This window comes from Barbatula barbatula (genome assembly GCF_947034865.1).
Source record: "Barbatula barbatula genome assembly, chromosome: 22".
In the NCBI taxonomy this organism is placed as follows: domain Eukaryota; kingdom Metazoa; phylum Chordata; class Actinopteri; order Cypriniformes; family Nemacheilidae; genus Barbatula; species Barbatula barbatula.
The window spans coordinates 13,130,119-13,146,569 of NC_136785.1; the positions used below are offsets into that span (position 1 = coordinate 13,130,119).

The 16,451-nt window shown below is 39.5% G+C and overlaps 1 protein-coding gene across 2 annotated transcripts in view; it reads right to left on the reverse strand.

Annotated features, from left to right (window-relative positions):
• ammecr1 (AMMECR nuclear protein 1) overlaps positions 1 to 13,620 on the reverse strand; it is a 40,261-nt gene extending 26,641 nt beyond the window's left edge. Inside the window, exon 1 of one of the 2 annotated variants that reach the window (XM_079485713.1) lies at positions 11,829 to 13,620. In XM_079485713.1, the coding sequence (XP_079341839.1) occupies positions 11,829 to 12,286 (458 nt within the window). In that variant the 5' untranslated portion in view covers positions 12,287 to 13,620. The remainder of the gene's footprint in view (positions 1 to 11,828) is intronic. The other variant, XM_079485714.1, reaches the window with a different exon arrangement.
• Positions 13,621 to 16,451: the final 2,831 nt, after the last annotated feature.

Here is a 16,451-nt window from a genome sequence, read left to right on the forward strand (position 1 = left end):
TTGAACAGATAATGTCTATTATCAGCTGTGATGTCTGCGTTTCTCGTCTTGTAGGTCATGCATATTTAACACGGCATTGTGCTATAAAAGGACAGATGGATATACTTAAGGAGAGTAGCCATTATGTTTTGCACTTGCTATAATTGAGTTCTACACTTTTCTCTCTATCCAAGCTTCGTGCACTTAGAAGTTCACTTCTGAAAGTCAATACCTCTACACGCTGTATTTACACTAGAGGTTTATATTCTGAAAGCATTTGGTACTTACTCAGTGTCAAAGGATAGAATAAGAGAGAGATGTTGTCTAATGTTGTTGTAGACTAGACTACACTGACACATCCTCCAAAGTAAATGTGAGTGCAGTTTGAAAATAGCCATGATGCAAAGATGTTGCAGGTGAGTTACAGGGTGTTGCTATGCTGTTGCTAGGGAGCTTAATATAGTTGCTTACTGGCCCAAGTCAACAGGAAGCACTCAATCCTGTTTAACATTGACCATCTTGTGTTGTGACTAGATAGACCCGTTGTTTTATTTGACTTACCTTTATTCTCTTTAAGCAAAAATCTACCTGCACAAATTCCAGGTGTACTGAATAAATGTAAAGATTTAAACCAGCAATTTTTAGTTTACCATTCAACATGTCAGTAAAATAAGCTTCTTAAAGAGGTTTTGCACATCAGAGTATTTAAAATAACGTAATGCAAACTTGGGTAACAGACAAATGTGCGTTGCGTGTTTAACACAAGGCCACATATAATAGATATTAACAAGGTGCACCACTGCCTTTACAATAAATTGGAAGAAATGCAACGCAGGAGGCACTCTTGCTATGACGTAAATAGCTGTCCAAAGACCGCCAAGGGGCATGACTTTCGTTTAACAGACTTTGGCATGGTGCTGTAGACGCCATCTTTGCATGTAATGGGTGAGAGCAACGCGAACGTGCTGCTTTCGTATGGAAGTGAATAACAGATGAAATACATTCTTGATCTGCCAAATTCGTCAACATTAATAGGCTACTAAACAGCACGTTGCTCTTGTGTCGATTTGATATCTTAAGCACATTTTAATTACTTGCTTTCATTTTAACTATGGTGAGCATTTTAATGAACTGTTATAAATAAATCAATTAAAACAATCTAAGAAAAATTAGGTATAGGATAAAGAAATATAATGATGCTCGAGTCCCTAGCAAATGTCGCAAAGAAATGAGAAAGTGAATAGGGATGAATAAAATGAACTGCTCAACCAATAACAACAAGAATTCAATAGATTAATGCTTTTGGTTAAACAGTTGTAAAACGTAATTGGGAAAACTGTTAGAATAACCATGTGCTCCTTCTGTGGCCAAACTAGTGTTATTAAAATAAGCATTTGCTCACTGGTATAGGGTTCAGCACAGTGCACAATTCAATGTTGAGCTTTCCTTTAGTGAAATATATTTTGTGTAAGCCTATTCATTTTATTCTGACAGTTTTCCTCCTCTAACAGTCCCACTGCAGGCCCGTGAAGATGTGTGAATCCTCATGTTCTGTGGTTGTTTTTGCTGCTATTTGCACATGTAAAAATAAACCTTTCATTATATAGACACACTTTTCCAACCTATAAAATAAATCTAGTTTGTAACCAAAGGTTTTCAACAAACTAACAAAAAGAGAATTGCCAGTTTGTCTCTTTGTACTTTGACATTCTCATTTGGTCAGTTAACAGTTAGATGCCCAGTGTATGAAATTAAGCGGCAGCTGGTGGTGAGGTTGCAAATCGCTACCAAAGGCTCCCTCCATACCTGTCCCCTCCCTTTCGAGCACTGCGGTGGCTGACACAGGACTAAGATGTCGTCACGTTTTACAACATATCTACGAAACACGTTCTGTAGATGCAACATGGTAATAGCTCATTCTGGCGTAATAAAAACATAACGCTTCATTATGGAAGGTTTTAAACACCTCTGAAGACACAGTCATGTATATTATTTTGCATTTCTGTCAATAGATCGTCAAAAAAATTACACATTTGACCTTTAATTCTGATAGGTCAAGATTTTTTAAAAAGTGTATTTAAAAAAATAAAAAGGACAGAGGTTAACACCAGTGACAGATGCTGTTCCAAATGTGGCACAAGGGTTAGAGGTCATTCTTCTGGATTGTGTCTCATCAGCATTCACAGCACCCTTGCAGACCGTCAGGACATAACTAACATGCCACAGAGATCCCTATCCTAACCTTTTCACAGGGGGCCGGGGGTCCCGTGTTGGCCTCAGTAAGATTTATAGCTTTTAATCTAGTGCAAGGCGCATCCACAACTGGGACAAATAACAGCGTCACTGGCCATTTTAAGCCCTGCAATAAATATTTCAGAAAACAAATGGGTGTGGACTGTAAACTTATACGCAGATATACAAACCCTGATCTCCACGGCGAAGAACCCAGTGACCCTTCCAACAAACCTGCTGAAATTTCAACTGGAGTGCGATTGGTAGCATGATAGCCTGCAGAGCCGAGCTTCATGAAAAATGAGTTGCTTGCGAAAGAGGTTGATGGGTTCATTGTTTCAGCTGAAGCAGACATACGCGAGCCAAACTTGTATTATTTTATTTTGGAAACTGAAGAATGGGCTGTGTAAACAATCTAACAACAAAATAAATTCAGCTGCATTCATGCGAGAAATTGAAAAACCTATTTCTCAATTATCAACACAGAATAGCCTTTGCTAGAAGAGATAAAAGAAGCATTTCTACTATTATAGCTCATAGGTATTATCAAATACTAAAATCTCACTGATATCAACTGAAGGACTTGAAATATTGACTTATAGGTTCTAGAATGAGGCGATTAAAGGGATAGTTTACCCACATATTTATCACCCTCTCATCATTTCAAACCTGTATGACTTTCTTCGGCAGAACACAAAAGAAGATATTTTGAAGAATGTTGGTAACCCAACAACACTGAACCCTATTGGCTTCCATTTATATGGACACATAACCACTGAGACATTTCCCAAAATAGCTTCTTTTGCATACTACAAGTATATTAATGGCCACCAAGTACATTTGGCGTCACATCTTGTAATTTGTATGTGATAATGACTGTATCTGTGAACGATTAACTAGTGAATAAACAGCGCTTCCGCGTCTTCTCACCGTGTTTGCATACAATCTCTTCCGATGAGCTATAAGTGTGTGCGAGCCCTCGGCCTCTCAGATATCACTGTCACTTGCATTTAAAATAAAAGACGACGAGAAAAGGGCCGATTGTCGAGAAAACGCAAACAGCATATATCCGCTCTTTAATGTGGATGTATTGTATTGTGATTTTGTCCGATGATGTTCCGTTTATAAATGAGGATTTTAACAGCAGTTAAAGTGACTGCTGGTGCCATCCAGCTGTAAAATACAGTATAATGTGACAGATCAGAGAGTAGAAGAAAAACAGATATCATCAAGTGCTAACACGAAGATGAAAACACCATGTGAATATGCCAATTCATTTGTGACGTCATCAGCGCCACAAGTCTGTCAAAATCCAATGGTGAAACAATGGACAATGCTGTGTAACCCAAGACACAGAACGACTCCCCTTCCTCATTGCCCTGACAAAAGCTCTGCTCTAACCTATGTCCTTGTTTTTAACTATAATCCCCAGGAAACAACTTCTCACTTTTTAGACCATTCCTACTCAAACCCTTTGTCCTTGACATTTGCATTATTGCATTTTATAATCCAGCCCCGTTCCACCAACAAAACCCAGCAACATTCCCTTTCAGAGTGATTTATATTCCTGAGAGAATCAGAAATGCCTTCGCTGGACGCAGTAAGGCGAAGTCATTAATAACAGTCGAGCGTTACGTCTTGAGGATTAATAAAAGGGTACAGACTAGGGGTGTGATGATACGCTAATCTCACAAGACACAATGTTTTTTAAAATAGTCCTCAATGATGAAATATATATGAAAAAAGGGTCTCTTATTCACCTAAAAACACAAAATAAAATCAACTAGGGCTGCAACTAACGATTATTTTTATTGTCGATTAATCGGTAGATAGTTTTTTCGATTAGCCGACTAATCTACCGGTTACTTTTCGCTTGAAGCATCAGGTGTCACGAGATCTCGCTACAGCCTAGTATGGACAATTTAATAATATCTCTTAAAACTGAGGTATTTGGTTACCATGCCAACCAGGTAATAAAAGGGGGTGGTTTCTCTATATGTTTGCGATTGCATTGTGCATTAAGCCTGTCAAAAAGCAAATTTAACAAAATACAGTCTCACTGTCTTTCACACCACACCCTGATATTCTGGGATCAGTTTTTGTCCTGCTCTGTTAAGTGTGACTCAACACTGTTGACCGCTGTTATAATATGAAACTTTATTAACTATAAATGCAGCTTTGTGATGTAACAGTCAGATGTTGGAAAGGGATTTTTTGTAAATCTTAAAAAAAAACTGCAGTCAAGCAACTGGCTATAATGGCAGATGGGGGGAGGTCACAAGAGGAATAGCATGGACTCTAGCTGACAGAGTTTTAAACCTGAAAACAAGGCTATCGGCTTTCCCATGTTACTGCCATCTTTGATGCACAGAGGAACATGTGAAGTGATGCTTGTTGTCAGCCCCAATGGCTGATGGGTAGGAATATTTGGTGATCTCAGTGGATCTATGAGGTTGAGATAATCACAGTATAACAGAGTTTGGCTCATAAGTTTTTTGGCCATTTTTCCTTGGCAGGAATGAGGCGTGCCATAATGTGCATGAAAAAGACAATGATCACTGCAGAACACTGAAAATCAATCAAAACATACAAACAAAATCATGTATGTTTGGGAAAAGCTGTTTATCAATAAAACAAATGTGAATGCTATTGTTATAACATTACACTTAATGTTTGGAATTATGGTAATATGAATATATATATTAGATTAAAACATCAGAAAATATTCTTGATAATCTTGAGTGGCTTGTCTTTCACTTTTAGGGGACAATCAAACATTCTTTAAGAAAAACAACCTTTTTATAAATGAAACCAAAGGGGATGTTTAAAAAAGGCTAAGAATTATCACGGAAGCTCAACAATCATGAGATCAACCAAGAAAAATGATGTCTCCAACAATACCGACCGTAGATTATTCAGAGCGATATCTGATGATACTGAGGCCAATTTTGAAGGTTAAATTAATATTTCCTAACTTTCCGAATGTTATTTATTCACGTAATGACTATCAATATGGAAAATCAAATTGTGTTGTTTCGTTACATTTTCTATATGGAAAGCACAAAATCATTGCATTTCCCGTCCTGTGATTGACAGGATATATCGGCACTGATCATCGGCTATCTTTAAACTATTAGCCGATCACAATTTGAAAAATTTGTTTTACCGATATATCGGTGCAAGTCTAATTTTTAGAAAGCCAATAATTCAAAAATCTAAACCACGCAAACTGCTCAAGTTTCACTATTGGTGTAGAATGTTTAAGCCAGGCTGCACTGACCAACACGGACACATTTAACACAGCTGTCAAACATATCAACAATCGTTATTGTTATAGAACATCCAATTAGATGTATTGTGGAAACAAACCAGAAAGCCCAACCTTTCCTCAAATTAGTTTGAGCGTACAACTTCTTATTGATTTTGTGTCAAAGTGATAGGAGTTTCTCTGTACTGATTTATGATGATTTGAGACAATCCTTGGTAAGACTTGTTAGCTTTCAATCTCACAGCTAGCTTTCCAGCCGAGTTAATAAGAGCAAGGATTACCAACACATGGCCTGCGGTCTCCGTCAATATTTAACAGCTTTCATGACAGGAAATTAAGGACACTGCTTAAAGCACAGGTTCAAGATCACTTCATCATGATGGGACTGAGCCCCCAGGCCAGAAACTAGTTGCCAATGGAAGCCATTTATATACATACATAAAACAGGCAAGGACAGGTGCAATGACAATAATTTTTTTATATAAATAGGGACAATTTGGGGAATTAAAAACAATCAGCAAGTCACGCTTGACTATGCCCATATAGAAACCACTTGAAATTGTCAGTGAATGAACTGCTTCGGTTGCATTATTGTCAGCATAAATGGGAAGCACTGCACACCCCCTACATCCGCACTTGGATTTTCAGTCACATTTCCGGGCATCAGGCGTTTTCTCCTGACCCTTAGATCCAGGGACAGTGGACACACCAAATGGATAAAAAGATTATGTCGCATCAAAGCGGCTCTGAGCAGTACTTCCTCCTGGCTGTCCCAAGCACTAACTCAGATTCAGTGTACATAACTGAGCAGATCAAGTGTTGATAGTATTGGAAACAACCAAGAGAGCCGTACGACAGTAGACTACTGATTATACTATCAGCGATGCAGTCAAAATATACTTGATACAAGAACACAACATAAATGCTTGGTAGGGCTCTGCTATATGTTGTGCGATTCTTATGCTCAGATTCCTCAATGAATTAACATCTGGAATCGAGAGGGCGCTCTCCCACAGAAACTAATATGGGACACAAAAGAAGAACGACACAGAAAATGCCAATGGTCATATCCTATAGCTGTTCTTCAAACCTTTTCATGTATTTTCACGATAATAGAGTATATTCATAAGGATGATTTTTGATAAGCGTTGCTTTTTCAAATGCACGTTGTAAACGACTCAATCTCATAGTGATTTTTGAGCGGTACTCCCTGCTGATCAAAGAGCCGTAGTTCACAGAAGAGCTGTGCATAAAACACAGAATTGATTTCAGAATCGATTTAGACACGTGTAATTAGTGTGAATGAATATATATCGCCCAGCCCTAATGCTTGGCCAACACACTGCAAGCTTGTTGTGCACATCTAAGCGTGTTCTTGTGTTATTAGCTGCTAGAAAGGTAGCTGGGAATAAACATCAAGTCAACGAATTAACTTAAGTTAGCAGGTTAAGGACTCTCATCACTGACAATGCAACGTACTTTTGCAGTGTTACGAGTCATGTGGCACATTTTTGGATTTGGGTTTACACACCTAGTTTTCATTCCAGAACTTATTGTCTTCAAAGGTAGAAGAGCTTCAGGTTTGCCTCACCAAACGTGTTTATAAGGTGTAAGACTGCATTTTCCAATCACCTGCAAAAGGATGCGGACAAATTTGAGCCCACAGAGGGTATGGTATGTCTTCCAAAATGTTTTCTGCTAACATTCTCTCCCACTTGGATCTCTTAAATTAACACAAGCTGGAGAGGTTGGGGGTTCGCATTCTCCTTCCAGATCTACTGCAAGTCTGGAAAGCCTGCATAAACAAATACCTCATTTCAGTCTATCTCCTCCTCTAGGAAAATCACAGAAAACAACCCACAGGGCCTCATATATCTCACCACTGCATTCATAACACAACACAGCCATTCAGTTTCTCGAACGTCTGGAACACACGACCAAGAGCTTGATTTAGTATAAACAAAAAAATAAAACCACCTTAATTTGTGCACTGCTTACAACTTCTCTTCGGTAATATATAAATAGACAGCGAATTCAAGCAATCCCTGCGAGTAAACTGAGACACTGCTCACATGACCTCCTCTTAGGTCAGTTGTGGCCTGTGGGTTAGAGCGTTGGGCTTGTGGTCAGAAGGTTGCAGGTTTAAATCTCAGTGCCAGCAGGTCATGACTGAAGTGCCCTTGAGCAAGGCACCTTACCCCTGATTGCTCTGCAGTAATGTGCCACTGTAAAAAATGGCTTGTGAGTTGCTTTGGATAAAAGCGTCTGCTAAATGAATAAATGTAAATGTCTTAGCCAATGGCTTCCTGCTTCTCTATTTGACTGCCAGTAAGGAGTTATGTGTGATATGTAGGAGAGAATACAGACAGAAAAAAACATTCATTTGACATTCACTTGACGAAGCTTAGATAAAAACTAGATTATGATATAGTGTAACTGTTTCTTATTCTTTGGACTGATACTAGTGTCAATTTTGATTGGATTACAGATGTTGAAGATGGGACTAGAGAAACTCAAAAAGTCTAAATGTTGGAAAAAAATGACTCTCATAACATTCAGTTTCACTAGTGAAAGCCTTGATATTACCGACCTGTTATGTGAAATCTTAAAAGGTCACTAAGTGTACTAAGTGAATCATTACAATTTTTAATTAAACTGACACCAGAAACATAACATTTTGTTAAAAAGGAAACGATTTGTTTATGTTTACCTAACTGAATGGCTATCAAGCATTAAGACTTGGGTGTTTTAGTTGACAAAATGTACTTATTAAGCAAATGGTTATGCAAACTGCTGAGAGAACAAAGACACAAGGTTTGATGCCGTAACTTCATAAGGATCCGCGTGAAATAAGTGTTTTCACACTAAGGCCACTGGTTAGCAGATGGATCAGCTAGTTACTGCGGTGCCGCAGAACAATACATCTGTCAGGACCTCACATTGACTGTTAACACCAATTGGGGTGGCGATATAGCTACCAAATTATCACAGTATTTCCTTCATATTGCGGTAATAATATTGATGACGATAAGGAAAAAAATATGGAAATTTTCATTTTGATATGCAAACTATGAATCAGTCATCTTGAGGGCACATTCTCAGGTTCTGTGGATTCATTTCAAGTATGTGGCAATACATCTCTCTTTAACTTTAGCATTAGTATATTCAGAATTGGTGTTTCAATACTAAACCATGACAGACTCGCAAGAGGGTTGTAGCGTATTGAAGCTGTGCTTTAGCGTGAAAAAACTTAGGTCACTTTCTATGGCACTACAGCTTTTACAGTTTATCTGGTGTTGTAAAAGCTCAGATACTGCAAGTAAACATACTCCAATGACAAGCCAAGGAGAGGAGCTTTCAAGAATGTCTCATCGAGTACAACGTGGGCCTTCTGACTGCAACCCACAGCTATCCCTCAAGAGCAGTCTGTGCTGATTCGTAAAGCGTCATCTAAAACCAAAGCAATTTAGTCCAGCGCTGTCACTTTAAGGTCCTTGAAAGATCCTCTGTGTGCAGTCCGAAGCATAAAAAGCTGCTAGATTGAGTTAAACACTTGAGTGTCTCACAGGAAAACATTACACATGGCAACAAAGGTCAGCACTTTCTGGGTGGTTTTTCGTTAATGCTAGTCTGTCCCCAAAAAGACATCAAAACACTGCAGATTGAGGCCGAGAACCGTATAACACATGGATAGTCAGTCTCTGTATTTCACCTCACAAACAGAAAATGTGATGTCTCCGACTTTGGCCTTTAAAATTACACAATTTATGTTCAAATAGACTTAGCGATATCTATTGGCACTTTTCCATTGCATAGTACTGCACGGTGCGGTACAGCTCACATTTGGGGGGGTTTCCATTGGGTACAGTACCAAGTACCTTTTTACTACCAAGCATACCGTACCGATAGCAAAATGACGTGGTTACACACAGATCACTGATTGGGCAGAGTGAATCATTACCAGCGTCATTGGATATGCCACACAAGAATACACATTTTAATACGTAATATTGGTATTTCGTTAAATGCTTTGTGACACCAATATAGAGCTTGAGACGCAATGCTAAATGCAAGATTAGCTTAACCTTGTGCGCTGTCGAGCAAACCAAATGATCGTTGTCTGCACTTTGCTGTAAGATTTCCCAAACTCACTGGTATTTTTAACATAATTTAATCCGCCATGCTCCATTACTCATGTGTTGAGCATTTGTTTGTGTCGCGTTTACCATGATGCTTTGGCAGTAGAGGCGGCACAACTATGATGATACGTTTATTATCCCACCCACTTTGAAGCGGTATTAAACTGCAGTGGAAAAGAAAACTGAGTCGAAGGGAAGTGAGCTTTACCGAGCAGAGTTGTACAAAACCTGACAGTACCCTAGAGTGAAAAGGCAACCTATGTATAACCGGTTCTTTATCAGAGATAACAGACTGCACGTTTTGGGGGGATGATTTGGGGAAAACTGACTGCACCCTTCTAAGCACCCTACATCATCCCTTTATCGCTACAAAGGTGAAAATGTAGAATTGAATTTTAAGATGTCTTTGTGGAGAAGCTTAGAAATAAATTGAGAAAAATAAACCGCATAGTATAATGTAGTTTTAATCCAATGTGGTCTAGTTAGGGTGGTAATACAATGTGTACATGGATTACCAAGCAAATATAAAAAGCATCAAACAAATAACTGGTGACACTTCCACCAATCGCCCATTATGTGTTTCTATAGCAGGAATTAAAATCAAATTGTATATCAAGTATACATCTTTCAATGGAGGCAAGAAAATAAAGATTAACCATTAAATAAAAGTATAACCGAATGGAACAAGAACCCTTGTGAAAGTTAACAAAGGACTAAACTAATCATAGTTGTATTATTGGTATTGGTAGTAAAACCTTAATTATCACACATTTTCTATGGTCTCACCACAATAAAACAGCTTAACCTACCCAAATATTGGTTGTAATACTACGGTAATACAAATGTAATTAATTTGACAAAAACATGTTTTTTTATATTATTATTAAACATAGGCTAACTCTGGAAATGAACTGCTTTTAGAAAGTAAAGAAATCAAATACAAAGATCATCATTGTGTAATAGATCATGTCTGTAAGAGATGAGACAAGGCAAGCAAATAGTCTTTATAGTTTATATACTCTGTGTTTTTAGGGGCAAACAGGGGCAGAGTTTACTATCAGCAAGCTAAACAGGGAGGAAATACAATGAAGGCATTCACTTATTGACTAGTTCAACGACCCCTGGGCTAAAGATGAACATTACTTTACAGGACAAAGTCCTGTGGTTTTATAAAACATTCAATCGTGTTATTAAGCTTACACGTGCAATCTGGTCGTCATTGAGAACAGTGACCCGACATGATCGAGATTCATTGTCCCCTGGTGATAAAAGCATACCCCAGTTAACGTTAACTGATGGCGTGTGAAATGTATTCATATATACATAGATATGTATCTCCAAGACTCACATTTTTTTTTATTTTACTGTCAAATTATCGTTTCGCCATAAAGACTGTATGGGGCTTTTAATGACCATCTGCGCGAGAAACGTAAACAACGCTTAGGCTTTGTTAGCTTTTCATCCCGCTTCAGCTAATCAGCGACAGCGGCTTTGAGTCGACGATATATCATTACTTTTGCGTGATGCAAAAATACGGATTAACAATAGAAATGAGAAGTCAAATAAATAGTCATTTTGGGCGTGAAAGGGAAGAAAAGCAACCGTCCAAATAGGAAACGCTTGACCTGGCTAGCGTCGGTTAGCACGTTAGCTTGCAGTAAAGCTTAGATGAAGCACAGTAGACTAGACACTTGTTTAGAAAAAAACAACACGAACACAACCGAACTAAATGAAGACTAACGATCGAGTGATTTTATATCCACTCGAACTTAAGAAATCATATTTAGAAAGTTTAAAAAAACAATGTTTCCTTAAGCAACTATAAAACGATCGAACTAACGTTATTTATAAAAAGACCGTAAACCATCTTGCGAGCGGTTTAATTGACATATTCATTGCGCGAATACAACTCAAACATCTCAAGTTGTGAAACACGACGAATGTGAGATAATGTGGATTGTTTTTATTAAGGAAATCTTAGATTAAACACACCGAGGTTAAACATGAATTACAGCACTTGGCCAAGCGATTAACCCGAGTAACGTTAACTTAATTCATATTAAGAGGAAGACATTGAACCGGGTGGAGTAGTCCGGTTTGTCGGCGTAAAACTTCGTCGAAGAGCGTAAAAACTCGAAAGTTTTGGATGGATTTAGTTGACAAACACACACCATCTGTGTATTGTGGAAAATAGCCATCTTGTTACTTACTAGGGGTCGTTTGTAAACCTGGGTGTTCGAGGAGGCTGGTATCCGTATAGATGGCAATAAAGCACGTCGAAGCAGAAGCAACACATCTCCGCCGAAACGACCATTTTCCTGGCTCCGATTCCCAAGCCGGGTCCGGGACTGAGGTTCGGGGAGAGGCCAGTTGAGTTATAGCCTCCTGGAGTTGGGGACAGAGCATTGATGTTGCCGCTGCCGCCGCTGCTACTACTACTACACCCCGGACCCCCCAGGCCGTTCATCCGATTCATGTTCCCGGCCACAATGGTCGACGACGACCCGATCCCTAAATCCGATCCACAATGTCCGGTCCCGGCTAACCCGCTCCCCGCCCCGCCGGGACCCCCCGCCCCAGGGGATCCCGACAACTTCTGCTTCTTCACCCCGCAGCACCCGGCCGCCATCTTCGAACAATCTGCACCGACACACCGCTTCCGACCCATCACCGTCACAGCGGGAAGGGCGGGGCGAAACGCCGACCACACGTAGAAATCCCACTGCGTCAGCACGTAAGACGGACAATACTCCACCTTCCCTTTCTTTTTGACAGACGTAATAACTGAGAGGAGTTTACTTTATACCTCTCTCGAAAAGAGAGAGAGAGAGAGAGAGAGAGAGAGAGAGAGGGGGGGGGGGAGACTGCAATGTCACCCGAATGCCTTCAAAAAGACGTAGCGTACGCTGCAGCCTTACGCAATGTTCTTAGCGAGACAACCGGAGCCTCTGCGAATTAAACGCTTCGATAGATCCAGTGTATAGTTCCTAGAGTAACAGCCCCTCCTTGGGATGCGCTGTGCCAACTCCAACGATGCTCGCAGCTCTCTGTCAAAGCATGCACACGTCCATCCATACATGCACAAAAAGAGCGTGACAGTCAAACTAGGCAAATATATGGACCGGCGCACTGCACCCTAGGCCAGCACAGATTCAGGTGCCCCTCTGAGGAAGTGTGGAATTCGAGTACGCAGGACCCACACACGCCTCACGAACGAGTAACTGCGCCTCGGACCATATTCATCGGTTGACGGCCAGAGCTCGCAATCGACGCAGTCTAAATGGCTTTTAATCGATGCAGTTCGGCTGCGTGTGCGACAGCGGGATGCGAGTCATGCCAGCCGCAGCTCATCGGTTCACACCGGCCTTCGGGACCCCGTTAGCCGCACGCACGACCCCCTTATTGCAAGCCCGCCGTGTACGCCGAACTCGAAAGTTTTCCTTCGATAGGTCGTAGCGCTGTCATCAGATTATTCGGGTACATTTTCGAGCTGCATAATAGCATAGCCTCCGTCGGAAGTCCGCTGGATTCCCCCGTTCACTTCGGGTGTTCCGCTCGGGCCAGCTAACATTAGCTCGGTTGCGGTGTTGAAAATATCCAATGCGATCGGCCGAAGCACTCACGCTGGTATTCTCTACTTTCACGCCGGAGCACAGAAGCCCAGGACGTTTTACGACAGACTCCTGCGTATCGTACGCCGGTATTCACGATCGCAGCTGCGCTAAAAGTTTGAGTACGTGGTCACGGCGCCTCTACCTCGACGAGGAAGGCGGTAGCCCTCTTCCTTAAAACGTATAAATCCAGCATTCGTGCGTTTCTCGTCGTTTCATTTCTTAACGCTCGTGGTGGTTGAATGTAGCATTTAGCGCAGTTGTGCGGCTGTTTAAACCCACGGTACCTCCGCGAGCGTAGCTCGGCTTCAGTGACCGAACGACGTATGTGAACTGATTACTGCGCGCGCTGACTTCGTCATTTTCAAACTCACCGGACAGTCGCTTGCATGCCCCGACTGACACACTTGATGTATTTATTGTGTCATTTAAATAGGCACAGTATATAAACATGACTAAAAATATGTGCCATGTATTTTACATTAATACATGTATAGACCGTGCTAATATGATTGTCCACGGAAGAGCTTAAATGCACGAAAACTACAAAACCTTTGCCAACCAAAATATTGTCTGTATATGGACACATACGCAACATATGTGATCATATATCAAGCTGTACTTGTAGTTCATTCTTATTATACTATAATGATCATAATATAGGCCTACCGTTCTGTAGCGTTAACTATAGTAAAGTGACTAATACAGTGTTCACACCAAACGCGGTAAATCGCGCTATCGCTTCATTACAGACGCGAATTCGCGTCATGGGAGGGGCTTCTGCCGCTCGCTCACGGCCCTACTAGAGCAAGCTCCTGATTGGTTAACGCGGCCTCATTCGCGCGAATCGCACCGCAAGTAGGTCATCGCATCTTTGCATTTGACTTAACACGTAAATCACTCGCGCTTAACGCTTCATTCGCATTTGGTGTGAACACAATAACTATTTAATTTTACTGTAGTAAGGCTACTACTTGGCCCTATATATTAAAGTTACACATTTTTGTACTAATTAGTTTAACTAATACTATGGAATACTACAGTATAATAAGTTTCAAGCAACCTAAATTGTTTACGTTTATTTGTTTCAAAACCTAAAATAACCTTTTGTTTTTAAAAATTCCTAGAATGTACACAACAAACATCAAAGTGTTCGTGAGTTGTCACAATGTGATTCACTCAAGTTTGAGTCAACATTTCTGATAGAACCTTAGTATACCAACGTTGCAAATATAAATGTAATACAGTAATATTTTCGGTTAGCGATCCAGCCTAATTTCTAGCTCAATCTAAACTTTATCAATACGTGTATTTTGGAGCAAGGATTAATCTAGAGAAAATGATGGAAACGTTTGAAGTATTTCAGTGTCTTGGGGTGTCCATAGTCCACAGCATTGGTATTAGTATTGCTTATACTATAGTGAGCAACCTCCTGACACCAAGTATTGAATTGCAGCTCATAACTCACACGCTGGCCCCTACTTGTGTTTACCAGAACTAGTTTATATTTGTGTGCCCTTTGAAAGAAATTCATTGCATGATGATTACAATTACATTATGATATACCGTCAAATCAAAATGTATTCAGACACCTTCAACATTACAGGGCTGGGAAGGTTACTTTTAAAATTTATTTTAATAAGGATTACAAAATACATGCTATAAAAATAATTTGTAACGTATTTCGTAAGATTACACAAATTCTGTAACTTAATCTAAATACTAATAAGGTAGACACAAAGGTACCACAGAACAGAGGACTTAGTCCTCAGGATTTTTGCTAACACCTAGAATAACTAAATCCACCAAAGGGGGTCGAGCCTTCTCATACGTAGCACCTAAACTCTGGAATAGCTTTCCCGACACTATTCCAGGGTCAGACACACTCGCCCAATTTAGATCGAGATTTAAGACACATCTTTTCAGCAAAGCATCACTTAATGCAAACATGCTAAATAAACCACCGGGAGACTGCTGACATTAGATATTATTTACTAGAATAATTTCACTTGTTATATAAACACCATGAACTGTGTTTGACCATTTTTGTGTTTTAAGGTTTCTATTTTCCCCTGTAAAGCTGCTTTGAAACAATGCACATTGTGAAAAGTGCTATATAAACAAAATTCAATTGAATTGAATGAAACTGTAATTTGATTACCACTTTTTTGTAATGAAATACGGTTACTCAAATTCTGTAGTTTAAATACGTAATTTAGTTACATGTATTCCGTTATCTTGGGGTCTTGTTCAGCCCTGCAAAACATTATCACATTTTATTCGCTATAGTTCAGAATATGTCAATACATCATGACAAGAACTCACAGTGTCAGAACAAATTCATATTGATAATTTCAGATTACTTTGATAGAAAGGCATGTAATGGATTAGGTTGAATAGCTGTCAGCTGTTAAATTCAAGTAAACAATACCAATTTAGGGCAACCAATTACCGAGAAATGCTTATCTTTGTTCAGTCTGTGGTGTAAAAAAAATCACTCGAGCAATTAAAGGAAAAAACATTTCAGTAAAACACCGTCAGTTCAAAGTGTCCCAAATTTGTATCATTTTACTGCTAGTCCACTTTATGATCATTTATGGCATATTTCTAAAATCACAATTAAAGATGAAATGAACCGTATCATAATGTTGGAAAAACACCTTTTGGAGGTCACCTCATCTACTGCTCCTTCACCTTCTCGCCATTTATTCACTGGTGCATCTATTTAATATGAATATCTAGAAGAGAAATGTCAATGACTCCTCACTTACTAACATGCAGAATGATATGCAAATAAAATAAAGTTCTTAATCTCTCATTCGGATTAATTTAAGATTTGTTTACACAACAGCACAACATCTTAAGGCAGTTTTATTGAATGGTCAACAGTTCTATGCCAGAAGCCTCATAGACGTGTCACATGCTTGAAAATCTATGTAAGCAGACTAACTGGCTATTTCTTGCCTCTTGAATATAGTTGGGAAGTAGACAATTTGGAATGCATGGCATGTATTTTTACAAAGCAAATATTTAAATATAAAATTAATATATAAAGCAGAAACCCTGCACCACTTTTGATATTTTAGACCACTTGGCAAGTAATTACTGAAGCACTTCTGGTTTCATTAAAATAACAATCGTACATCTATAAGTAAATCGTAAATATATTTGGTTAACATTTTGATTCGCTCAAATCAAGTTGTCAGTTGTATTCTGTTTGAA